Here is a 27990-nt window from a genome sequence, read left to right as displayed (position 1 = left end):
TATCGCGTTTGCAATGCTTGTTTAACGAACGAACGATAGCGGAGTAAGATATTTCGAAAGCGGATATTATACTTGCGCGTTTTCTTTCCAATCGTTAATGTAACTTGATCGAATCCAAACAAGCATTTTAAACATCGATTAAGTAACTCATCGACGACAAAGAATCGAGATATCACGTGTCCATTCTTTCACATTGTTACGAAATATTCAATTTGCAAAGCGGAGGAAGCTTGGACATTGTGCATGAATCGACAATTCCCAACGAAAAACCAATTACGTTAAATTCAATTACATTAAATTCCAAAGAACGACCTTGTTGCCTTCCGATTAGCACGAAATAATCTTCTTCGCGTTAAATAAACGAACAAAAGAAAAGATCGTAAAAGGCAAACGTCGAGCTATTCACCCCATGACAATAGCAATAATTACAACCTACCTGCGACGTGGATCGTCCGTCGTGGCTTCGTACAGAGTTCAGTTTCAGCCATTCCTTGATCCTCGCGTATTTGGCGCGATGATTATTCGTTATACCCTCCTTATCATCGAGAATGAGCTGAGGGAAAGTCTTCGTTGCACCGTTGCGCCTTTCCTCTCCGACTAATTTCTCTACTTCCTTAATGAGCCTTTGGATGCTCGTCTTGTCGTTTCTCGTTTCGTCGTCACTGTCTTTCTCGCAGCGAGAAGACGCGTCGGTTTCGTTTGAAGTCTCGTTCACACCCTCCATGTTGGAAGTCTCTTTTACGGGCTTCATTTCGCTCGTTTTAGCGTTTCCCTCGCTAGCTCGTGGTTGACTCTGCCCCTCGCCGAAGTCCAGACGCACCAGAACGTTGGTCTTGCGTTGCTCCGTCGTAACGTTATTCACCCGCGATGACGTGTACGTCCACTCTTCCTCCGACGAGTCCTCCGCTACGATCGCCGCCTCCTCGTTCTGCTCAGAGTCGGTGTCCAAGTGGCGGAAGTAGAAGGTCGCGCAATTCTTCGATTTCCTGTCGGACCTAATGCGAAACGACACGGATCAGTGGTGTGAAATTCTGATTATCTCTCGTGGACTCTCATCGTCTAAAAAGCTTAATAAAAGCCTTAACTTTTTACGTATTCTTTATTTCGGTTGCTTCCGAGTACTCCGAACTTTGAGTACTTCGATTATTCCGAATATTTTCAGTATTTTGAAATTTGTATGATTTTACTCGAACATCGTGATTAATTAGAGATAGTAAGTGGTATCTAGGTAAATTTTGATAACGTAGATCTGTGTTTTTTGAAAATACCGTATTTCGTAACTACCGAGTGTTTCATAGAGATACATTGGATTAACCCTCTGCAACCCGTTATTTTCCTTGCAACGAAACTTTTCATTATCGTCGCAGTTTCTTACGGAACTTCGGGAACATTTACTTTCGCATCATCTCTATAAAACACCTTCTTCGAAAAGTTTTCTCCAATTACCATACCGATTACAAAACATCAGCAAGTGTGAACGACGAAGATGAATAAAAATACCAACGTGTTGATCGAACGAAACATTAACACGAACTCTCTGAATACAGCACTAACGTATTCGTGCACGTCAATTAGGCGTACACGCCCACGCGATAAAATCCTGATAAGGTGATCTTACGTGTTAAAAGAGGCGACCTCCTCAGTCGTTCTGCGACGTTTCACTGGCTCGTTAGCGGCTAAATTGCCGCTCGATTGTTCAGAATTCCCTGGCTGGCCGTCGATCTGGTCGCAGCTCTCCTCGATGGCCGTCGAATTTGTCATCGGTACGGTGTCAGGTGTCGGTGGCATGTCGTATTCTTCGTCTTCGCTTACCGCACCTTCCTCGATGTCAGCTTCTTCGCCCTGATCGCCTAACGTGCTCGCGATTCGATTAACTTCTTGGAGATTTTCCACTCCGTCGGACTTTGTGTCCATCACATAAACCGGACATAATTCATCCTGAAATCAGACGTTACGAAGCGTTTCTTCTTTTTTCTGTTTTTCACTATTTCAGTTGAGAAATTCCGTGGTCATTTTAAGATTCAAAACTTTTCAAGATCGCACTATGATAATCGGTGAGATTGCGCTAATCCGGACCATGCCGCGTTGTCGCAAAGACACTTTTTTTTAGTAAAATAGGTTGTGTTTGAAATGTTCGATATCGAAGGAAACATAATCGACAGTGAGAACTGTACGTTCACATCACACCGCTGCGACTGACCGAGCGCGAGGCGCGTGCAGATTATCACGATAATTTTCTACGATAAGGAGTTAATTATCGATCAAGCCGCTAACTGGCGCGCAACAACGCAAACAACTGTCCGATCTCATCAAAATATCACGGCAATAAACGAACAGAATGTTTCTACCTATGCTTGAGAGAAGGGCGACTTTCGAGAGTAATCGTACGGATAGATATATATCGAACGATTAATTTTTCCTTTCTTTCTGAGACATAAAGAAAATAATAAATATCACGCAACCTACATAATTAAACCTACATTTTTTCATTTGTACATCAATCTAATAAATTTTATAATTATCCAGCACAGATCTACCTTTCTTTCGTAATAAGTATACCGTAATAAATTACTGCGAATCGATAAAAGCTTTAAAATATTTGGAACAGAAGATAAACCTTCCGACGCCTCGATCACGTTTCCTACAACAAGTTTTCGAAAAATGTCTTCCGCGTATCAGCATATCGAAACATAATAAAACGCATACGTGTCGAATACGCGTGTGTACGGCCCGCTGTATAATGGCGGCACATATATACGTGCTCGTTTCGCGGCAGATTTCTTTCCACTTAACACACTCAGTGACGGTATGCGAACGCCATTCCGGTCATTATTATTTGTTGCTCGACAAAACGGATTCTCTCTCGTGCTCCATAAAATCGAACGTGATGCAACCGTGAAAATTTCACGCTTCGAAGTGTTTCTCGCGTTACCTCGGCCGATCGTATGCGCGCTTTCGTTCGTCGGTCGATTCCATTCGTATTTGACGAAATGGCAAAAACGTTTCGATCGATCAAAGAAAAACGAGAAACACGCCGACGCCATTAAGATTTCAGGTTACAGCTATTTTCACTACGGCGAGGTTCTTGCTGTGACTATGAAAATAAGACAGGTAATTCGCTTCGTTAACTGATTTGCCTCTTCGTACTTGTCTTTTCCTCTATGCGAGTTGTTTCAGATGCAAACATATGGGGTAAGTACAAGTCGTTTTTGATACATGTCCGGTAACAGGGAAATGGTGGACTAGTTTGAACGAGCAAAAAATATTTTCAAGATCAACTGCATTGGTTCGAGCGAAGAAAATAAAGACAGGCACGGTAACGTGACAAAATAATGGAATGTAATAACGTTCAATGTAACGACCAGGTAAGAAACTGGTTTCTTCTGTGTAGGAAACGCAGATGTTCGAAACGAACGAAAGAAAATAAATATATATGTACATTCGTTTCTGATTAGTCGAGAAGAGGGTTGATGCAATGGAAGCACGTTCCTCGGCGTCACGTACGCGTAATTACTCGTCAATTTCAATTTTATTTTATTTTGCCTCGTGAATATTTCAAAAGGTAAAAGGCCCCGCGTGCACTTTCTCTCGTCGAGTTCTCATTCCGCTCGCGGAGTAACGCGTTTGGAACAAGAAACGCTTTTCGAGCTTCCTCGAGAGAAAAAAATGAAGAAGAGAAAAAAAGAAACGTAAGAGAAAAAAAAGAAATACCGTTCTCTCTTCTTACCGTCCACAAACTTCTCACTGAACAGTTTCTTCGAATTATTCGGAGGACTTTAACGATACCTGTGCCAGTTTCGTGTCACGAGACTCTGTCAATCAATGGAGGAAGGTCTAGTTAAAGAAGCGATGCGAGGCGATAAATCGTCGTGAGTTTGACGCGCTTCGATTTGATTCGGGTGTTAATTAATGTACACGAAAACGAAAAGTTCGGCGTTCCACTCTGCGAGCTATAGTGTTGCCAGGCGTACAAAAAGAGCTTGTTTCAACTGCTATCAAAAAAATGGAACGATATAATTAGCAGAGCAGCCAAAAAAAAGAGAGAATGTTGAACTTATATACACGAAACTTTACTAATTCATTTAATTTTGTTATATCACTTCAACAAAGAGATATAGTCTCAGTTAAAAAACTACAAAGTTATCTACCTCTAGGGAACAATTAATTCACTCGAAACATCCAGATAAATCTTACAAATTGATTTCATCGACTAACAAAGAGACGCAACGAAAGGAACGCGGTGGAACCGCGCTTGAACCCGTGCCACGCACTATAATCACGTTGTGTCGTAGCTCGCGAACGATAGATCATTCACACTGGTAACGCACGTGTGACGAGTAACGTTACACTGTGTACGCTTGATGCACTCGTGATGCCATCCACACACCAGAAAAACATCATCCATTTGTTTTTACACCAACTTTCCCCGATAAACCTGAAAGATACGAGTACAAAAATTGAAATTACGAGAACGTTCAAAATAGAATGTTCGAAATAGACAAGGGGTAGATTGAGACAGAAGTTGCACACAGAGTGCAAGTTGAGGTATACGAGGGACATCGACCACTTTTATTCTGGGAACCAGACAATAGCTGCTAATAAGGATCAGGCTCATCTCCATATTCAGGTATCCGCCGTCTCGTAGATCTAAGCTATTCGATGGTCTTAGAGAGATGTTTCATAGTTCCAGACAACGGATTATAAGACAGAGAGTGTTAGAAAATGACTGGGAAGGAGGATAATGATTCGTAGAAAAGGAAAGTCGAGTGCTACGTTGTAGAGTGGAAATGAAGTTAATACGTTTCCGAGTATGAGACAATTGGAATTATTCTTCGAGATCTGCCGATTTTAATTCTGGAACCGACTGAGGTGACGTTCGAATAATAATTAACGCGAAAGCTGGAGTTTTCTCTTTTGAGGATAATTCAACTTTCTTGTATGGAAAAGATCGTTTGATTGGAAATAAATAAAGAATAACGATTCTATTAATTCGGATATACTCCAGTCCTATCTTACGATGTTTTTCAGAACATCATATTCGAAGCACTATAGAGAAACACGTGTGCATTCAAATCGTTTAAAATCGTTGAATATAGTTGCAGCGCGAAAATGAGTTGAGAGTTCCAAGTAAGAAACGGGATGGAACGTGCCCCGGATTTTATTCGATTCGATCATACGCGGACGTAACGCATGCACCAAGTATGCAAGATAGTTTTTTGTACTCGAAACGAAACAATAGCCGTTAGCTAATAAGGATCAAGTTCACTTCCACAGTCAGGTGTCCATCCTCGAATAACCACGCAGTAACGTCTTCCAAGCCGATGCAATATCGAAGCACAGGAAACCTAGCTCGACAAATATTTCCAATTTTTTAAATTCTCGAGCATCTGCAAAATACTCGAACTGTTTCGTTTTTAAATCTTAGCCGCTAAGCTTCGCATCGATATTCCCTAGTACGAAAAATTACACTGAGAACCGTTTCGTTAATGCTTGAAATATTCTTCTCGATTCGTCGCACGAATCAATTCGAGTTTCACTGAAACACCACAAAGACACCACTAAGTATATCGCCCACGGATCAAAGACTTTCTCGAGCGTAAATCAAAGGCTAATCAACTCGCGACGAACGAGCCGGATCCACCGCTAATCCGCGGGTTCATCTTCGTTAACGAATCCACGAACACATAGGCACACGTGCGATACACCATGGATCGTCAACCGAACAGTCACCTCGCTCTAATCAAGCAAACTTCCTCCCGAAGGCTCGTGCTCCATTGTTCTTCGGCAACAGTTTGGGAAACGTTGCCATACCGGTTTCACGACTCCTCTATACAGTGTATGTTCTCGACCAGCGAATATCCCGCTAAATATTCTTGCTGCAAGAAGAAAATAATTACAAATATATAGATTTTGTGTACGCACCTCGAAATAGGATCCGTCGCTGATCGATCGATTCTCGGAAGACGCGTCGGTATCGGACAGGTCCGCTCTGCTAGTGGCTGGATCCTCGTAGTATCGCGATCTCGTGGCTCTGTGGCGTTTCGAACGCGTCGAACGAGCCGACTGACCCGGGGATTCCCTTCCAGAACCTCGCGAGTGTCTACGGCTGAGTCGAGGCTGCTTCGTGACTGGCTCCTCGTCGCTGTCGCTACTGCAGTGGTAAACCACCAAGTTCTGAAACACGCCGAACAGCCGAATCACTTCATCTGATAATCTTCGTTCGTCCGCCACGCCTGTTACGTACCAGTCTCTGATTCTATCAAAATGTCTAGGTAAATCGGTCTGTCTACCACGCACGTGTTTATGAATCCTTTGTCGGACTCGAGGATGGACTCTTCGAGGGAATTATTGGGTAGTTTAAATCTCTGTCTCGTGATTTTAGTTTTTAGCCTCCTTTTGGTTTCGCGAGTTTGTGTTTTTGTCGGATCAAAGTACAGAGACTACGGATACGTAGATTGTATTATACGATTGCGCGACAAAATTGAATCTTAGAATAGCGATTGAATTTTGATTGACGTACTTTTTGTTACAAATATAGCTCGATGGTATAATCGTGGAGAATAGATTCTGATATAACGTTACCTTTTTATTGTCACTGTATTTACCTAGAATGAAAAGAAAAAAGAAATAGAGAGTCACTGGAACGTCGAATATAAAAGAGAGGAGGCTAAAGGAACAATATGTCCATTTCTATAGCAGTAATTTCTTGTCGACGAGTATCGTGAAAGAGAGCCACGACAACGAGAAACTGGGCGCGGCAAAAATTAGACGAGAAACGTGTATCCACAAAGCTTGGAATAATTTTTCCACGGTTTTATCCTATCCTCGATTCAAACTAATTTTACGCTGGCGCCGATCCAACTCGAGTTTTCTGTGAATTCGTATAAAACATCGTTTCCTCCTTCTTTGCTCTCCAAAATTTCCATCAGCCTTCGAATCTCGCCCGTGCCGAAAGAAATTTCCGCTGATGTCTCGCGTTGTGTGACAATACGAATTAACACGTTTCCTGTCAGGGTGACACACTCGCACACCATAGTGTATTTAGCATTTTTCGCATCAATAATCTTTTTTTGCACTTTGAATATGAAATCTGCACGGCTTTCTTTCTCTTCTTCTGCATACATTTCAAATGTAAATGTTAGATCGAAATTAATTCCAAATGAAAAATTCTAGCATGTGTTCCCGTTTTCCACGATATTAAGCCATAATATATTCCCAAGAATCTCTAGAAATCCATACGCTGTTATTAAACGAAAAACGAAAGTGAAAATCGCGAATCATAATGCGTAGTCGTAGCGAGGCTCGATTATTAGTTTCTTTTCAACAATACAGAAAGGCTGGAAACGATTACGAATACGCGAAGCCCCTTTAATTACAGATCGAAATCACATCGAAATCAATGATTATCCCGACCGTTGAAGGCATTCACTGGCAAGAGCTGTGCCATTGGCAGCGTGGCCAAGCGACACAACGTGACTAACGAAAGACGTTCGATGGACGCGACTGATACAGTCTAGAGAACGTGTGTGTATCAGCCGACGAATAAATGCAAAATTAATGGTCGATTTCACCGTGGTTCGAGTAAATTTAGACACCGGTGATTTATAGGATTAACCGTACACCTCGGGAACCGAGATATTATTCTCGTATCAATTAAACGCACGCGTTAATCGGACCCAAGGCGTTTCAACTTGATTTCCAATTTCGCGTGTGCCATGGCTTACTTAGCGTTAATTATCCATCGAGGGTTTAAAGGACCATTCTTCTTTGCCTACTCTTATCATCTCCAACGTGAAAGTTGTAATTTATTTCTTATTAACGATGAAACGGAATTTATTGGAGAATAAAGAAATTGCAAGAATATCGCGAGTTTTTTCTTGTGGTTCAGTGTACATTGCACATGGAAGGATAAAGTGTCTTCTAATGTAAGTTAGTAGTATAAATATCGGGAAACGTGGTAAGTAGATAATCTCCGGTATACGATTGATAAGAGAAAGAAATAAATGCAAGTGCCCGATAAGATCTGTTATGTCTTCGATATACGATTCGAAATACGTCCAATTCAGTGGAACTTTATTCTTTAATAATCTTGAATAATCGTGACATCATCGCCTATAATAGTATGTAAAATTTCAAGATTCTTTTTATCGAAGAAATATTAAAGAAATAGAATGTTTAGAAATAGAAAGATTTTAGACCAATGGTACTTTTATGTGAACGCTGTAACAAGACGTTTCGCCAACGAGTAAATAATCGCGTTTTACGACTTGATCTTCTTAATGGATTGATTTAATTGTTGGTCAAAGCCGGGTGAAAGGCGTGTCAGTGAAACATCCTGATAATAATCGTTACATCTTAGTTAGATCGTTTCTAAGCAGAGCGATGCTCACAAAAGACCACGCAATTTTCATCTAATTTATTAACTTTCTACGGTCTAGATAAAGGAATTCTTTTCAACAAACGAACTTAATACCAAACACAAAATGACATTAAACAGTCGAAAGCATTTCTAACGTTAATGAAAGGAAATTATGTTATAGAAATATCCAAATTTCAATTTACAATTAGCCACTTGTAAGTAAAATTTAGCAAATGTAGCAACAATGAAATTTTTAATGTACATGCACGGTTAATTAAGTTTCAAACGCTGGCTATTAATTACATATACATATTTTTAATGATAAAAACTTGTTAGATTCCATTTCTCTCAACAGATAAGCTGCTAGCAAATCTAATCTCCGACAAGAATAAATATACAAAATAATCGGAATTTTTCTCGGTTCTTTTTCGTTCTGGCGCAGGAGCCTCTGATAGTTTAGAAAACAAACTATCTAGCGATAGTTTTAATTGAACTAAACGATAACGAATAGCACATCTTTGACAATAAACAATGATTTTTACAATGTTTTAACTACATATAAAATAAGTATAGCAGGAATATCGATTTAATAAATAACTTCTTAAATATTATTCCCACTGCACGAAAAATTCTGCGATAAAGAAACTCACCGCAAGATCGAACAGGCGCAGATCGAATTAGATTTGTAATAAAATTATCGGGTTTTGTATTTCCGATTCTTTCAATTGAAAAATAACCTAATACAGTAAAATATCGGTACTAAGAGGAAAGCGGATAACTAGGGAAGTTTTCCACGGGTACTGGTAATCGAGGAAAACAAAAAACGGGTAGAGAAGCAGATTCACAACTGTCGGCTAGGAACTCGCTCCGCGTTACTTGGAACTTACTAGAAACCGCAATGAAAAAATAAACGAAAAAGCTGTCCTGGGCAGAAGAGAAAGCCGAGAATGCACGCATCTTCTTACTCGTACAATTCTTCCGTAACAAAGGCCGAGAAAAGCCACAACCGTTAATCAACGACCGCCAGAGCTTGTCTGATTTTTGGGCAACCGACAGTTATGCTTGAATCACAGTGACCCCTTTTGAGTCTTTATATTATCCTTACTTTCTTTCCAAACACAACTTGCGAGAGTAGCGCGTGATTTAAAAAAAAATAAACAAATATTTACCATGAAATGTTGAGAATTTAGTTAGCTGAACGGCAGGAAAAAGAATGTGATCAGACATTTAAGCAATTTGCAATTTCTAGAATCTTTGAGAATCCTTCAAAACTCTTCGTTACTTTCACTTCTATTCTAACTATTTACGAAAGGAATGTACACTGTATAAGAAATCTTATAATTAGAAATTTAGTGTTACCAAGGAGAAATATATACACTTATAGTTAATTTGCTAAACGCGGAGAAGAAATCTGCGATTGCAGCAGAATCTTTTCGACTTCAAAGCCTTGAAAACGCTACGTTGCTTTCACTTCAACTATTCGAAACAGGAACACACACTGTACGAAATTTCACAAAATCTTTACCTAACGCATCTTTGAGATCCGGGGTATACAATTAAAATCGAATTTCTTAGTCGCTCGATCAATCCTCTGCAACCTTTTAGATTTACTTCGAGACTCTTCGATCATTCGCCAAAGAATTCCATACATTCCAAGAAATATCAGAAATTTATCACTGACACTTGGCAAGCAAACCTTACCAGATCCAAAGTAAACAAGTAAAAATCGACTCGTTAATAATCCACGCACTTACGCAATTCTTTCGCCTTCGTGTTTCTCAGAATCGTTCGCAATCGACTAGCTAGCTGCGCCCGTAAATACGTAATAAAGTTCAGCAGGATCAACGGGCCAGAACGGCCGATTCAAAGGTGTTGAGCACGAGGAAAAGTAAATCATTCGCTCTTATTTCGACTGGCTAGTCACGGTTTTGCACCGGGTGACGGGCGCCAAATGTCAGAGGGTCTTTGATCCGCGTATCGAACTTGACTGAATATCTAACTAATATCCAAACTAATTACCTGCGATGGACAGAGGGCCATCTTCGCTGTAGCGTGCTTCGTAGAAGACTGACAGGAATGTCGAGTCGATCAACGATCGTTACCGGGGCGACCTGTTGATACGAGCTACCCGAAGGCGTTTCGGGACTGGGATACCTGACCGTAACTTGGATGTAATGAACATCCCCCCTCCCCGGTTCCACGTGTATTAACTGAGGGATAACGCAGGAAAAGCGAGATGCTAGGAGGAATTGAAACGTGTCTTAGTGACGTTTCTCTGTAATAAAAGCGATGGTCCCTCTGGCTTATTAGGAGTACAGTGTATACTGTCTAGGAGTAGGGTACACTCGTAAGTCTCAGGCATATCCCATTCTTAATAATTATCTGCAAAATTTCATGTTTCTAAACAATATGCTTGGGATCGATAACAGCGAAACTACGGATGTTTATGGAAAAATACGCAGGACGTACACGATATGTAAAAGTACATCAAATATTCAAAGTATGGTACTCGCTGAAATATTATTTAATGGGTACAACAAGTTCTTGCTTGTTAAAAATATGGATTTGCATAAACATCCGCGGCCTAGTGTTGTCTATTTCAAGTGACACTCGACGAATCTTAGGGAAACGAATTGCAAAATATTGCGCGTCTGGCCGCTTCGTTCTCTACCTACAGTAAAGATTATAGGAAATTACAAAGGTTTAAGAATGGAAAGTTCCATGTTGTTAACCTTCGAAAGAATGGAAAATATTATTAGGAATAATTGGGTGTTTATATACCTAAGTATAATTCAGATATAAGTGTTGAAGGAAACTTGTCGAATAGACAGGTCTTCAAATGTCTCAAAGTTAAGGACAGAATAGATAGAATAAAAGATTTTAGGAAACCATTACAAACTGTTGAAATATAATACGCTTTTTAGTAGAAAGGTATATGCGTTGGTATATATACAAAGAAGATGAATATGAATAAGACAATAAATTTTACGTTAGAAAGTATACAGTTATTCTACTATCCTTTTATGGTCAACTCTCGTGGATGACTTGATTAATCAATACTTCCGGTTGGTAGGGACCGATAGCCTTTTTCTTCTTTTCCAGCAACGTTATATTCTACGCGAAATCTACTCTGTGTCCGATGACGATTAATATCCTACATCAAGCCTAATATCCAACATCTATCATTGAACGTTTCGTTTAAGTTTGAGTTTATGAACGTTTCCGAGGGAAACATTAAGAGAACCGAGACACGAGCGTTTCGCAAAGTTTCGTCTCGCAGCGTGCGACGCGTCATTGCTTGAATAAATTTGCGTCGAATGGCCACGGTACGGTCCGGCCATGAACTACACCTTGTTCGTCGCTATTTAGAACCACCACTTTCGCCTTTTCAAGCCAGCGTTTCCCCGAGAAAGGGACACGGCACTATGCGTGTCAAAAGATCAACCAACAGAGATAAACGGTAACTCGCTTGGGCACTTTGCACATCAGCGAAACCTCCACCGAGAAAAATGGCTGCGTTCTTTTTAGAAACTGTTCTTCCTTGTATTCGCGGCACGGTGTTTTCTCAACAGGCAGATGGAAGTAAAAAATTCTCGATGATTACGAAACGGACGCAAACGAACGTCAATTTATCTATCCATATTCGTTCGTAAGAATATTTGGATTTTTACCGTGTATAGATATAATATGAAATAGTCGTAGAGAGAAACAGAGTTGTAAAGAGAAATTTCTGAAGCGAGATATTGAAGTAATCTAATAAGTAAGAAACAAGGAACAATATATGACTTTCTAAAAGTTGTAATCGATAGAAATTTCACTTTCCATTGGTCGATTTTAATTAAAACTATGGATTCTGTTCAAAAATGTAATTGCCCCGTAATCCTTTCGATTTTTCTTCCATTTACTTCGAGTTAAATGGCATTAACCCGAGAAATACGACTTTTTCACCGACAAAGATGTTCTTCTAGCCGGTTGATTCGACTGTGCCGCTTATTTATAGCCGCTATAAACGTATGAGAACGAGACACGCGAAACGATGTCGTTAGACACGGGCAAACTCGAGCTGTCATTAATCGAACATGTTAGAATACTTCTTCTCTTTACCCGTCACGATTACCTACTGAATCAGACGTGAACCAAACCGTTGAAAAACGATCGTTCACCCTAGGAAGTCTCATAATGCACAGTGCGGTCATTGAGAAAAATTCGCAGGTTACACCTGCGTTACTACCTGACGTATAAACATTTGCGCCAGCTATGCCAGGTTTGTGCCATTACGATATAAGACGAGGCCAACTTTCGGTATTTTAATTCATCGACGACTGGTGAGAAATTGTTGTACGCCAAAGATATAACGAAACGTCCACCTGTCCCTTTCCTTTTCTACGAAATTCTCGAGCTTTACGCGAAGACGTTAGCTTCGTAATAAAAATGTCCCTTTGAAGAGTCGTAAAAGAGTTGACGACTGACAATGAATGAAAAATTCTTTACTGCTTACTAGATATTTTAAGGATTTCGATAGTTTCACATTGGAACTATAGAATCGAATGTTTTAGTAAAAAACAAAACGGTTAATTTTTTAATGCTCAAAATATCGACCTGTGATAATTATTTTATGACTAAATCGATGTAATAAAAATAGACGTATGTGTATGTATATTAACAAAAGTAGCGTCAACTGAATTGATTTTGTAAAAGGTACTTCCAATTTTTGATACTCGCAGAAAGAAAGCTTTGCTGGTGCTTTTATCTATCAAAAAGCGCGACTAAGTAGCACGAAACAGATGAAAAGTAATTTTAAGAAATCGTATCTAACGATAGGCGCGTTATTAGAAAAATAATTATCCGCTCCAATAAAACAGGTTTCGGATAAAAACACGGTGCAAAATATAGTCTCTCCAAGTAAGTTACAGTTTGCTGTAATCCACGTATAGTAACGTTTAATTATCTTTACTACTCTACGTTTACGGGTTAGCAAGTGGTCGTAAACAATTTCGAGTGCGTGAGTGCATTTTCTACCGAGTGTATGCGAGAACGTAGAGAAAAACAGAAGCGGGAAAGAGGTAGAAAGTTAATCCAAAAATACGGAACAGGACTGCGAGATCCGTACAGGCGGTATAAAATACGCAACACAGTTCTCGCAGAATCAGGACTCGAATATCCTCGCGTACACAAACATTTGTATAAAGGAAAGAAAGGGGGAAAAAATAGAAACGATGTCCGTTGGCGATTATGGCGCATAAACGATAATACAGAAATGGCCATAGTAGCGATCGTTAGACTTGCAAATAAGTAACCACGCGATGCTTAAACGCTGCAATTTAATATCCCCGTATTTCCCTTGGAAAGGTGAAATATATGCGGACACACATGAGTAGATATGCTCCATTATGCGACCCTCGCATGGACTTTCCATTCGTCTTGGGAAGAACGAAAAGTCCGACACGAGATACACTCGAAATCGAAACATGGATCGAATTTCATGTCGGATGAATTTTATTGCTCGGTGCGTACTACGTCTAAACTCGTAAATTGTGCTATTAAAATCTACGAAACTTGTACGAAAACTCGTTGCCAAAAAACGAACGTTCAAAGTGCGATAGAGTAAAAATAGCTAATTAATTAGAATACGATCCGGTAAGATAATTATCAAGAGACAACGGATCGAGGACTTTCGACGATGTCACGCAAGTGAGCCGCTAGCATCCGACCGAAGAGAAGATGTCCTGCCGTCTGTTCGCACGCTTTCCTCTTCGACCGAGCGAACGAGTTACGCGGTTGACATCAACGTTAAATAAACGCAAGCAGGTAAGGATTTATGGGTGTCCTGTAAATTACTTGATCAACTGGCGTGCAAATCATTCGGGAACACGAAAACACGTTCATTCAAATCGACCGGTCGAGGCTGAGTTATCGCGGCCTAGCCCGGTTCCTTGGGAATATCAGTCCTGGTCACGCGACAAGCAATCAAAAATGTATGCAAAACGAGAAACGAGAAACGGAACTCGACCCCGCGTGTCACGTGATATTGCTACATTCATAGCGAGCACGTGGCTCTATCACTTTCACGGAACCGAGTTGTACTTCCGCGAATTGTTACGGCGAACCAAGAAAATAACAAAAGACGATGGAATATTAATTAATTCGTGAAGATGTTTAGTATAGTATCCGGCAGTATTTTTCTTCTCAATGTATCTTTCCGCGTGTATTTTGGGTCGCTGAAGCCGAGAAAGAGGGTCACTTTCACGGAAATGAACAGTTCTAACAATTCGTTCTTACGAACATTTGGCCGACAAGGGTCATAACTTTAGAAATCCGCGCAAGACCGTGATCGTACAAAGAGCGATAAGCGGTAAGCGGCAAAACAAGCGATGACACAACCAATGCCAATGCTCCAAATGCTAATTTTGCAGCCTACCGTTCACTGTATGATCGCGGTCTAACCGGCCGCAACATAAAAAATGACCCAAATTTGACTCAATCCTCGCGATTCAAATGCGTACAGAGTAAGCCGCACAGTAGTTTAAGAGTTCGAAATTTAAGAAAAAAAGGTGTCGTCAACGTCCATGGAGACGTCATACGTTAACGGTTGACCGAAATTTGTCACGCCTTATTTGCATATGAAACGAACCTCATTTTCGGCTTCGAAGACCTCAAAAACCCCTAAAAACTGTCATGCTAGCGGAATATTTCGCAGTCCGGATACTATACTAGAACCGAAAATAAATGTAATATCTTAAATCTCTTACAAGATCTAAATTGAGACCTACATCCGAAAGATTGTTTATGTTTCATTTACTCCGTTAATTCTCTACACGAGTGGTTCGCTACGTGTTAACACCAAGTTCGACATCGATTTCCGTAAGTGAAAATTGTCCTACGGAGAAAACGACGATTTATGGTCACTTGGAGCGCCAACATCGATTAATAGGAATATTTTACGCGATTATGGCGCGTGGGACAAGTTCGACCAGTTATATCGCTTCTCTCCGCTCTTCTCGAGAGACGAAACAACTCCGAAAAGGATAAATGTTTCCAAAGAATCGGCGAGTACGTGATGTTAGCCATATCGGCGAGACTCGCGTTTTTTCAATGATATCGTAACGTTGAGTCGATATTTCGAACGGTGAGTCACCAAGTTCAGCGATGAAATCGTGGCGATACCATTTCTAAAAAGATCCCTAGCAGCGCACGCTGTCTGGGAAGACTTATGTTCCAGGAAATGCGATCTTTCCGCAATTCAAAGTATTTCATTTCACTTTTACCGCTTTTACCGGGCTTAAATATTACTTATTACTTTAGTCGTCGAGTTTCCTTGAAACAAGAGCGAGTCTACCGTGCGAGCAGTTAATCAAATGAAAATTACGGCTTTCCATCTTTTGAAATATTTCGTTTCCTATCGTGTTTCTTATTTTAACAGTATCCATCAACGACAACAGTATCTATGAGAAACGATGGGATAATGAAAATTGGAAATGAATGAGGGGAAAAATACTCTGCAGATAATAATAACTCAATTTTCCGCACCACGATCTGCTTCCCAACATAATTCGACCGATCTATCACAGTCTCTGTCACTCGTTCCTACTACGACATTTACTATAATATCCGATTTTTCGTTTGCGATCGAATTTCACACTCTTCCGTAAATTCGCGCGTACAAGTTTCACGTGCTTCGTGGTAATCGCCACGCGGATATATATCACCGTGGCATCTCGTGCTCCACAGTGAAACTTGCCGCTAAATATTCCACTTTCATGCGCACCCCGCGAGTATCATCGCACGAGTCGTTAAGCATCCCACGAAATGAGGTAATTTTCTACGCGATCGCCGTCAGCCACGAAATCTGCCGCCTCGGCCCGATGAAACAGAAAAATAAAACCACCGTGGAGGCTCGGAGAAATCTCTTGATTAAAAATGAATCAACAAATCGTTGGATAGCTTGGCTAATTCCTTGCAGTGGATCAACCATTAACTCTTTGAGCATGGCCAATTACCTAACGATTAAACTTGGATCGACTACTCGAGCGGCACCGAGGCGCGTGCAAATTACGTTGCTTCGCTCTTACGTGCAACGTACTATCAACACGCCATAGCATTCAACGTAGCCTTCGTGTTCATCAATGAAAACGGAGGCTGATGTCACGTTTCACTCGAAGGCAGACGAAAGTAAAAATCATCCAACGCGAGGTTTCCTTTTACCAAGCGTGTAACGTTGTGCTGCTTCGCGTATAGAAAAAAAAATCGTGGCCAACCCCCTTCTTCCTCGCAGCCACGGTTTCTCTTCGGGAACTTGACGCGTGTGATCCTTCGACATGCTGGCAAACGTGTTTTTCTTGTCTCCTTCACCGAAGAAGGCACTTAGTGGCACTTACCGCGACCCTCTTGGCTACTACGATCTGACAACGAGCTTTTCATCGAGATACAAAAGGAGAAGCACATTTTCGAAGTGTTTCCGGCTAATGAAAACATAGCGATATTATTCGAATCGTTCGAACTCCGTCATCTTCGAATTCGATCTTGACAAGACGAATTAATCGAGCAACCCTGCGTTAGCCTACACTGTGCTTGTTCTTTCTGAAAGCGAACGAAGCGACACAGCGCGAAACGAGCAGAATCAGCGCGGAGGAAGGCGTGAAAAATCCAAATTCAGGACAGACCGGAAAGCCTTGCCGCGTCGGTACGCCTCGCGTGAAAGTTTTAGGCGGACACACGTTGCATCTAGCACGGTCTATGAGCGCGAGTGAAACCGGGCCTTTGTATACACGCGCCAGGCTGATTGCTCGCGTTAATCGAACTTTATGCGCGGGATCGCTTTACCGTGCAAACACGTTCGGCCGATATGAATGGCCGGTTGCTTCGAGCGTTCGTTCGACACGGATAAATTTGCCCGAAAAAGAAAAAGTAAAAAAGGCAGAGAAAAATAGGAAAAGGACGGGAACAGAGAGTAAGAACGTAGTCGCAATCGGTCGATTTATCGTATGTGCTCTCCCCGGATGCAATTCGTCCTAATAATTAACGATTTCCCTGGTTAAGCTGACACTTTTTATTCGATTATAAATTTAGTGCGGACTAGCTCTATCTCGGAGGATGTAGGTTTCGTGGAGGCCGTAAAAACAGGGACACAACGTTCTCGTGCTTCCTGCTTGCTTACGAGGCTGTGTACGATCGGCCCGATTCTCGATACAGGTCGATGATACGCTTTGCCTGTCCCGTGCTGCGATTCAGATAAACTGGCGTTTCTTATAAACGACGTAATTATAGAATAATGGTATTCTAGCGTCGATCGTGTAATTACATATTTAGTATCATAAAATAAAATTTGATCTCGTTTCTTAATGATTCGTGAAAGTATTAAGAGAATGCGAATTATTCGTTACACATACATACAAGTATTAATAGAATATTCGATAGAAAATACATTGGCGTGCAATCTGAAAAATTGTTGTATAATAGGAGACGCAAAAACCAACTGTAATTTCTCGCTGCCTGTTAATCACGTTGAACAAGACACGCTTCAAGCCGCACAAATCTCATCTCATTCGCAAACACCCACTAGTAAGACTGTTCGGCGAACACTCGAGGTATTATCATATTCACTTACAAGCCTCCTACATAGAGGCAAGCAGACTTCCTCGTTGCACTAAAATTACGGAACCTTCGCGAGAGCCAATCATCTCGTTAACATACAAAGCGATCTAAGAAACTCGTCGAAGATTTCAACCGTACACTCGATAATCGTAAAAATAAATACGAAATACTCGCTTAACGAGGATCATCGGAGATACCTAAACTCGTGATAATAGTCGCAAAGTATCCATTGAAACAAGCCTCTTTGGTATAAATTGAAGATCGTTCGACGTTTAAAACGAAAAGAAGCAAAAACAAGGGGGGGAGGGGAAATATGAGGGACGGACGGTAGAGAAATAAAAGCATCTGATTCTTCGCATCGTACTGTAGAATTAATAAATTTTTACGGTCAACGCTGGCTGGACGAACTTTCACGTGGTTTCGAGAGAATGAACGAGCATGAAGAGGAACGCATTCGCTACGCGATCGCGAGTTAATGGCCAAACCGACAACACCGAACATCGTGAAATCTTTTTAACGGCGTGCATTCATTTGTTCTTTCACGTGGACACTCGTTCCACTGGGTGGCACGGGTTTTACGCTGCTACTAAAAGGCTAATAACAAAAGTAGAGAAATTCCTGGCTGAGAAATCCTTGATAGCACTACGAGAAACTAGTAATATAGTTCCGTACAATTAGCGTGTCTTCTTTTATTGCTTACTTTTTACACGTCTGTGTTTGTAGAATATGAATATAGAGGTAGAAAAAATGTTTACGGAAATGTGAGAATTTTATAGCTAAAAAAGAATCACGTCAATGTCGAGATAATTCGCAACTCGATAATTCGGTTAACAGTGCAAAAATCACTTCCATCTGTACAGTTGTTGAAAGTTTCCGGTTATATAGCGTGGTTTTATTAAACTGCTAAGATAACCTGCCTCTGAAAAGACAGGTTTGTTGCATAATTATATACCCTAACTATAACACAATATCATTAAATTTCTTGTAAGAAGAATTTTGTTAATATATAACTTTTACTCAAAATGGAGATACGGTTGGCAGCTGAAAAAATTGTAGTTTTATGTTTTCGAATCTCTAAATTAAAGAGAAGAAGTTAATAAACTAAAAGCACCGTACGCTTAATAATCACATCAAAGACGTCATCCTCTTAACCCATAAATCCCTGTCAATAATTAAGTTACCCAGAGCGCATGTAAACGTGCGCGTAATGAAAACGTGCAACATTCCATTAACCCGGCACACGCACAAAAGTCGAACAGGATAACGTTTAACTAAAACGTTCTCAATCGCGTGCACCGTGAATACGCAAATTCCTCGATAAATACGGTGAAAAGATCGAAGATCATGAAGCATACTGATCTTTGGAGAAACTTTGATGATACGTTCTGATATTGAGCCAGTGATAAAATTCGCTTGAATGACGATTAATTCGAATCAAGTTCTTGCAGTCGCGTGAAAGTACTACTAAATGCTACAAAATTTAATACACCGACTTAATTAAAAGCTAATTAATAAATAATTAGAATACTTTTTAGAAACCGTATCTCAGATAAAATTTCATTATCGATGATATCCTTGTCCGTTTTAACGTTAAATTAATACGAAATTAATACGTTAAATTAATACGAAAAGTGTGATCTGGCAAAGAACTCTTGGAAAAATCATCCATCATCCCACTTTGGTATACTAAGGGTTAATACAAACATGTCCGAACTATGTATTTCTTTTTCAGTTCCCAAGCTAAGAATTCTCCTTTAACATGGAGGTAAATGAGTGTAGTTACACTTAATGCAAATTATCTCCTTTTGTGCTAGAGTTTCTAATTTGAAGCTTGCTCTTCTAACAGATCGTTTCACGAGACCGTTTCCCCTGACATCTGTTTTTGTAATTCTAATCAGTTGCCATTGTGAATGGACTTATCAGGAATGTTGGTAACGTTAGTTAGCTCACTTCAGCGAGTATGGAAAACAAATTGCCGTTTCGTACAATAATTCCGAGTGATAAATCTCGAACAGGTGTACTGTTCGTTGTATTTGATTTGAATAGAAGTAGCGCGGTTAATAGTCGGCATCGGTGAATCTTTATTTGTGATTTAGATGAATTTAGTACTCGTTATTCGCTTAGTCTATTTTATGACAATTATTCGCGAAAGTATAAAATTTAGCAAAAACAAGAATGTACTCACCTTACTGCTTATACGAGACACAAGAGTTTCGATGTGACACTGCCATTCCAAAGCTCGTAGAAACAACAAATGCCATCGGCGTTCCAAAGATCTCGCTGTTCGTAAAGCTTGTGGCGGTTCCCGTTGTTCCCGTTGCTCCTCTTGATCTTGTTCCTGCTCCTTTTGCTGTGCTTGCTGCTGACTGACAACTTTATCTCCTAATTTAACGACCGAACTGACGATTCGACCATGCGCTTCTATGTCTCGTTGGAGTACCTGTAATCATAAAGGATTCATCCTACGGTTACCAAATGTAGAAGTTTATCGTTCAGAAATACCGTGATTGTTATAAACGATGGGGTAAATTTTGCACGAATAGAATGCAAGTGTTTCGTGTATGATACAGTAAAAATACCATAGAAGGTGTCAGTGGCTGTAATATGATTCAAATGCTATCGTTCCACGTTAAATTTCAAGCTACTAATGACAACCACCAACGAGTACATAAATCAGCTAATGTTAAGTATCGAAATTAGTATCATCTTCAGGATTGGAAAGCGTGTTAAGTGAACAGCGAAATGTATGGTTATTAAGTATACGAATATTCGAAAGTACCCGGAAGCCCACGCGAAGATCGATTTATGGGCTTTAAATTGCGTTTCGACCAAGTACCGTTATCAGAGGCGATCTCCCGAAAGTTTTCTTTCACGCCGACCACTGGTAGATTAAGTCATGCATTTACAAGCATGCGCTGCATAATAACACTATTAAAGCAGTACATTAAAATTCCGGTCAGATAAATCGCCGACAAAAAAAAAAGGAAGAAGAAATTAACGACTTTGAATAATTATTTTGCCGACCCAGAATCACCGAACGTATCACGAGCCACCCTGAGGTCATGAAACCTTGATAGCTCGATCCTCAAGGTCTCGTACAGAGTACGTCAAAGCCAGCTGTAGGAAACGTGGATATCGCTAGTTGACACCATCGATGTCAGATTTCAAGTCATCTGACCCAGAAGTTGTGGATCTAGCCACGAACCACCACAGAGTCATCGGACACTGCGCAAACCCTGTAGTCGTGACACTCGCTACGGATCACATCGGGGTCGTGACACTTCCAGCTGCCTGACCCCTGGATCATGAGATCCGCCTTGTATCATTGGAATCCACGTCTTACACCATCTCAAGAAATCCCTAGCAAGTTCCACGACCTCAAGGTCCTTCGCGGTTAGGTGGTGCTCGAGTGATTCAAGGATGGCTCAACGACTCGCGGCTCTGTGGTGATCTTTGCTGGGTTTCACAAGTTCGAACCATAAAACTCAAGATTCGTGAAACCGAAGAATATTTACAGCTAATTGAGCGATCTATAGTCCGTGATAGATCTCACAATCTAGATCTAATTGACCTGTCGTGGTTTACGCTATGGACTAGATCACAATCCGATACTGAGCAACTCGAAATCAGCCATATTAACGTGTCCAACTGATTCGTAGATCATACGATGGTAAATATAGAGCAACGCTGAGTACTAGAATTCGTTTTACGATTCGAGTCTAATGTATCGATATCGAATGCCCGCAGATAGATCAGTAAACGCCAAAATTTCAACTATCCTAAAGTCGTTAGAATCGTGACAAGATATAGTTCTGCGTCCTAAAGCTATAATTATCTCATTTACAATTTGTCTAATCTGAAGATTACGAGTATGAAACTTAACGGACCATTTCCTTTAACATTGCATTCCACGACAACAGCTGTTGACGTTTTTGTTGGCAAAATGATTAAGTACGTGTTGAGTGACAGCGACTATTCGCAACTTTCTCGTCTAAATTTAATCGAGCATCAAATTCAAACAGGTATTTCATCTGTCAATTATACCGTAATAAGCGTAAGTACAAATATAGCACTTCCGATATGCAGCTGAAGTGATACGAAGCTCGTCGCGGCCCAATGCAGACAGCCACACTTTCTCGCTTTTCAGTCCTGTCTTCGGTTTCCTCCTTTCTACGAACGCCTGACCAGGTGAAATTCATCAATTCGAGGCTCGCAGCGAAAAAAAGGAACGAATCACGCCGAATAGGCGGTGCAGCACGAGAAGGAAAGCGATACGATGCCCGCAGAAATACAACGCGGCGAGTTTCCTGCGCGCGGATCATCGTTCGACCATGATATTCCCACTGCGAAGGAAGTATAAAGTAGGATTATGATTTTCCTGCCCACGGCGGGATTTAAATTAGCGATAAGAACAGCCGCGCACGGTCCTCGTTTCCTTTTTGCCTTCCACTCTACTTTCTTATTCCGTGAATAATCGTCCTTTGCACATAATTAACCCGGTGTTTTTCTTCAAATTAGCCGTGTGTCTGCTTTACATCGTCGAGTATGCCGTTATCCCGTACGCGATATTTTACGGAATACGATCCCTCTGTTTCGAGTTTTACGCGCGGGATCACACCTCGCGAGTCGATCGATTAAAACAACTAGTTTGCATCGTCTTACACATACGCATCTGTCAATAAATTTCGATATTTCATACCTACGCGCTCGAAATGGTTATTCAGACTGTATACTAATTTTTTGCCAAATATATTTTTACGGTAAATATCCTAGAAGAATATTAATCACGACAATCGTCGTGTCTCGTTGCAGCGCCAATAAAATTGAAAAATGTTTTATATAACACGCGCCATATGTATCTACGTGGAAGCTTTCTATCGACCTTCGACAGAGCAGCGCGTATCACGATAATCCGTTGCAATGAAATTTCACGTTACCCTGTCGTTGCATCTAGTTTCTTGTTACGTGTAATCAAATACATTGGGCTGGTTATACAGCGTAGAGAGAACGAACGGAGATTTTCACAGAGGAACGAGAGACGTTCTCTCGCAAGCCACCAGTGGAAGCGTAATGAGCACTGCGTCGAAATGCTTGACTTGCTTCGCGGAAGCAATAAAGGCATTTAACTGCTTTCTTTTGTACGCGTGTGCTTAACCTTTGCACCCAAGCGTAGAGTGTCCGCGCTCGCTGTGCGCCGCGATGACCCGAACAGTGATTTATTTCCAACCACAGCAAAATAGAGAAATATAGAGATCCGCCAGGATAACGATCTAATCTGCCCCTTTGTGAAAAAGGAAAATCGCGCGGCATGAATCATCAACGAACAGAATCCGGTAGAACGGTCGGTTGATTGCGATGCGAATCGCAAATTTCGTGCTTTTCCTTGTCACGTGTATCGCCGCCAAATCGATTATACGCGTTTTTCCAACAGCCAACGCAACGTACAGTGGTTTGGAAAGTCGTTTCATCGCCATTTCGTCCGAACCAATGCCAGACACCATTGAAAATCCACGTGTACTAATTCTTCTAACAAAATATTCGCAACAAAGCTAATAACTATAAAATTTAACGACCTGCCACAAGTTCGTGCTAGCCGAAACAATAAAAAAAAACATCATCGAGTCTGACGAAGCTATCCACTTTCCCATCTAACACGAATACTTACTGAAAATTTACGCAATCTTCAACAGCAACGATCGACGCAGCTTCTTCATTTATCTTGACACGTGTACATCACGAAACTCGCAATAAGCAAAGTATTTCAAAGTCGTATCTTTTAAGCCATCCTTTCCAGTACTTTGATCGAACGAGTCATCTTGAACGAAATGTATCGACTCGTTCCACGTACTCGTTACGAACGTATTTAGGCTATACGCACGCTGACGACAATTTGTCGCTTTCGCTCGCATTAATCAAGAGTTCAGTTTCTTCCTCTTTTAAGAACAAGAAAGTCGTACTGAAGTCGCGTCGTCGAATACGCACACAGCTTTAAGCTCGGATCGGCAAAGAAAATGTTAGACCAGCAAACGGGTATTAGAATCATCGAATCAATGAAATTTTAGAGTTCAAGCGCACAGATAACGCTGCTACTACTACCAGTTCGATCGAACTTCGTTCACACCTACTGTATCTGTTCCAGCGACTATACGATCTTTGTCTCCTGCGAAGCGAAGTAGCTGGAATCAGCAGAGAACAAAGACGTTGCGGGTCCCGAGTCTATCCGCAGCTCGCATTAGCCCACTTTCTCCCATAGATTGCGTACGATTACGCGCGATTGTTCCACTTTATCTGTCCGCGGTGCGGACCGTGTTGCTTTCGACTGGCTCGTCGGCTCGTCGGTGAGTTTTTCCCGGCGACTCGGTCTCGTCCGCGCGAGAACAATGCCTGCGGAAGAGGCTCGGTCTTATCTGATATTGAAGATCGACGTTTAGATAAAACATAATTGGCGTTTCGCGGTTAAGACGGTGTTCGGGTATTGAACTGCGGAGAAAGACCACGGCAGGAAATTCGAATCGAGGCGTTCACGGAGAGACACACCTGCCTCGTCTCTTCGAGTGAAAATTGCGTGAAAGCCAAAAGAGAAAAAGACCACTAATTTGTTTCGATCGCTGGATTCGATTTTCTAGCCGGTGTCGGTTAACTTCGATTTCTATAGCCGGGAAAGTACACACCCATCAACCGTGGAAAAGCTAGTGGTTTCGAACGAGATCATCGAAGACGCGCGGCTCTTCATACGATCTCCAACAGATTGACGTATTATAGAAGTTTAGTTTATTCGAGACGCGTCTATTGGAAATTTAGAAATTTCAGATGGCTCATTTAGATTAATTCGGATTTGTTGGAATAAACGACGTTGCCTTACCTTTATTCGAATATCTAAATCGAATCTAATGATTTGATAGATAATTGGTGCCATGAGTCACGGTCAGTTAGACTTTTAACATTTCATATCGCGTATCGCGCTGTTATGAGATTCTTGTAAGCAAATAATAGGGATATATTTAGGACGATACCACGGAGATAAGCGATTACGAACGATAAAGGTATTTGATAGATTTCCTCAAATGCTACACGATACTTCGTACGTGACCGCCCCGACTACTTTTAAAGATAAAGACTTTAAATAATAAAGAATGATTTCTCTGAAAAATGAACGTTATCTTCCAATAGAAGAATAGAACATATATTGCTTTACTCTCAGAGACGTGTAAATATTTACAGGAAGAACTTGAATTTCTGTTTGTTAGCTGTTACCGTAGAAGTCGACATCTACGTTTCTACGCGTACAATTAGCTGACACTTGCGTTCTTTTTCAATTTGTCTACGAGCTTAATTTGTAACCAAAGTCCTACCTTTTCCTTCTAAAATATTACAAGCATTCGAATAAATTAGATATTTATAGAGAAATGAAAAAATTCAGTCGAAAGAAATGCATTTAAAGTACGTTTTACATAACTTATCCTTAAAAGTTACGCTACAAAGTACTACGTTATGCAGCTTGTGCATACTTGGACTCTCTTTACATTCCCGTGAAGTTTACTTTTTCCTGTACACACGACTCTCCCATGGTCACAAACATTCTTCACTGGCCTTCGACTTGACTAGCTGGATATCGTTCTACAGACATTTTCTTTCCTAGATACATACACAGCGCGAAATATTCGTAAAATAGTCTGCTAGTGCAAACTCGATCTGTGTCGTATATTTTTGATCTTCTAATCAGAGAACCAATTTCTTTTCCAAGTATTCGCGGAATAATCTTCCTGCGTTCTATATTCATATCAAAATAGCTACGAAAAAAGAAAAAAGAGAATACGATAACGGTGGAAAGTCCAAGGGAGCACGCCCCATAAAAATGCTATCGAAAGTATCAAGCGTGACGGAATAAATACATATTAGAAAAGTTATCTAAATCTTCAGGCACGAAGTCACATTTCACTAAATTGAAGTCGGCGGGCTGTGCGGAAAACAGGATCGACCACGGAGAAATCGTAAACATTTAACAATTCTGTTAGAACGGATCGATATGTCGGCGAATATTCTTAAAACAAATCGGTAAAATTATTATCGAGATCGATCGTCTAGCGGAAATCGAAAGTTCTCGAAGCGGTAAAATTGAGTGGTTGTCGGTCGGTGATCGAAGCTGTTAAAAAACAACGAGGAAACGCGGCTTATGTTCAACGTCCGTTAACTTCGTAGAAAATGTAACGGTGTTGAGTTTCCGATCTGTTGAACTATCGAGCCACGCATCGAAAAAGATTTTCGAGACGACGTCCGATCGCTCCATCTCGGAGCAGCGCGGCGCGCGGCGTTACGCTGCTTTTATAGTAGAAAGTTTCAAACACGTGCCGATACATCATAGAACAATACGCCACATGCTCTGTTCCTTGTTCCGACTTTACATCGAGTTAGTCGAGTACTTATTTCCTACCCTGCAATCGCGATTCGGTTTTACCGATCGATGGATTTTTGTCCTGGCAAGAACTCTTATATGAAACCGTGGTTATCAGATCGGTGATTCGATTGTAAGCAACTTTGGGACAAATGGACCATTAATCTTGCAAATTATCAATCGCCGTTGATTCTATTTGCGAATCGATAACGTAGCTCGAACGACCGATATTTTAGCGATTCTCGTAAAAACCGAAAGCTAGGATCGCTGTTGGTTTATTGCGAGATTTTACACAACTGGATCGTATTTCCTTTCCATAAAGGCGTTCAATTTTTGCGTACGAGAAATTAATAAAACATTCGTTCTTAATTTCCTGTTGGTCGACTCTTCTTGCAGGAGATTCTGGTAACTGTCTACAGAAAATAAAAACTAATTCTTGGAAACAGGTCAACACCGTTAGTTTGTACAAGTTGTCGGAACTTGTTAAAGGATCCGTGCAATCATCCTCGGTGGTTTTTTCTTCGAACCGCGTAATCATTCGGCTTACGTAAACGTTTAACTAAGCGTGTGGCGATGGATAAGCAGTACCAACTGCGAGATACGTGCGGAAGCTTGGTCAGATTTGAGGTTAGAGTAACAGTTTTCGCAGAATTTACGGAATGCCTTTACTATCCTGAGTGAGCGAACCTCTGCGCTACAACGGGCTACCGACCAAAGAAGATGCTGCGATGGTGGAAATGTAGCGTGCAGAGAGAAGCTATCGTAATGATGCGTTCGATGACGTATCGAGGATGTTTCGCAACGGTATCGGATGATCGATTAGGGATGTAATCGTATGATTATTTCGTGGTACCGTATTTTCAATTATAAAACAGAGTCTGCGAGAAGAAATAAAACCCACGTCCTCTTATTGCGCTTACGTGTTACTTGCTAGTGGAAAATTATTCGTGGGATGGACGATATTGGTTAAGATGCATTTTGTATTTAAATATGAAAATTATGAGGAAAAGATGTAAGTACGATTTTTTTGATCGTTTAAAAATAAGTAGCAGACTGACAATATTCCGAAAGAGACAAACGATATTAAATCTAGTTGTTGCGTTAGTTTAACTTCGTATACTTAAAATCTTCGATATAAAAATTCTCAATATTTAAGATTAACGCGGTGTTAAATACACACGGAGAAAATCATATTCTCTCTATATACGTGAAATAATAATGTTGTTCCGGCGATGACTGTGAAGTAGGTTATAGTGGCAGTAAAGCTCGACTCTGGTGCTATCGCTAATCGCGATCGTTTATGTTCTTCGAGTAAAAGTGATGGATATACTTGACCGATGACGAACATTCCGACAGCTCGTTCAATTTACATGACATTTCTCCAGACTCGATTTATGGTACGCGACAGTATATCGAGTGTCGCGTTATGCAAAGCACGATACTTAACGTCACTCCGTATCCGTGAGACAGTCGACCAATTGCTCTTTTATTGCTACTTTATCATTTCCAGTTACTACCGTTTCAAAATCTACCGCTTGAAATTCTGACGAGTCGCCGTGGCCTCGTGCAAATCGCACGTGAAAATTTCCACGTACGATCTCTGCGCGTCGGTCCATTCGGTACAAAGAATCGTGTCACCACGCCGAAA

At 40.8% G+C, this 27990-nt stretch overlaps 1 protein-coding gene across 6 annotated transcripts in view; it reads right to left on the bottom strand.

Annotated features, from left to right (window-relative positions):
- The window catches only part of LOC117207430, a 132679-nt gene that overhangs the window by 57438 nt on the left and 47251 nt on the right, over positions 1-27990 (bottom strand). For all 6 annotated transcript variants that reach the window (XM_033447662.1, XM_033447664.1, XM_033447660.1 and 3 more), the window contains exons 7-10: positions 20136-20390; positions 5923-6174; positions 1619-1938; positions 437-995 (exon numbers count right to left, since the gene is read on the bottom strand). In XM_033447662.1, the coding sequence (XP_033303553.1) occupies positions 437-995; positions 1619-1938; positions 5923-6174; positions 20136-20390 (1386 nt within the window). The remainder of the gene's footprint in view (positions 1-436; positions 996-1618; positions 1939-5922; positions 6175-20135; positions 20391-27990) is intronic.

Source organism: Bombus bifarius, unplaced genomic scaffold (genome assembly GCF_011952205.1).
Source record: "Bombus bifarius isolate JDL3187 unplaced genomic scaffold, Bbif_JDL3187 scf7180000008030, whole genome shotgun sequence".
NCBI lineage: Eukaryota > Metazoa > Arthropoda > Insecta > Hymenoptera > Apidae > Bombus > Bombus bifarius.
Note: the sequence above shows the minus strand (reverse complement) of the source record. Positions and strands in the feature narration are given on the sequence as shown.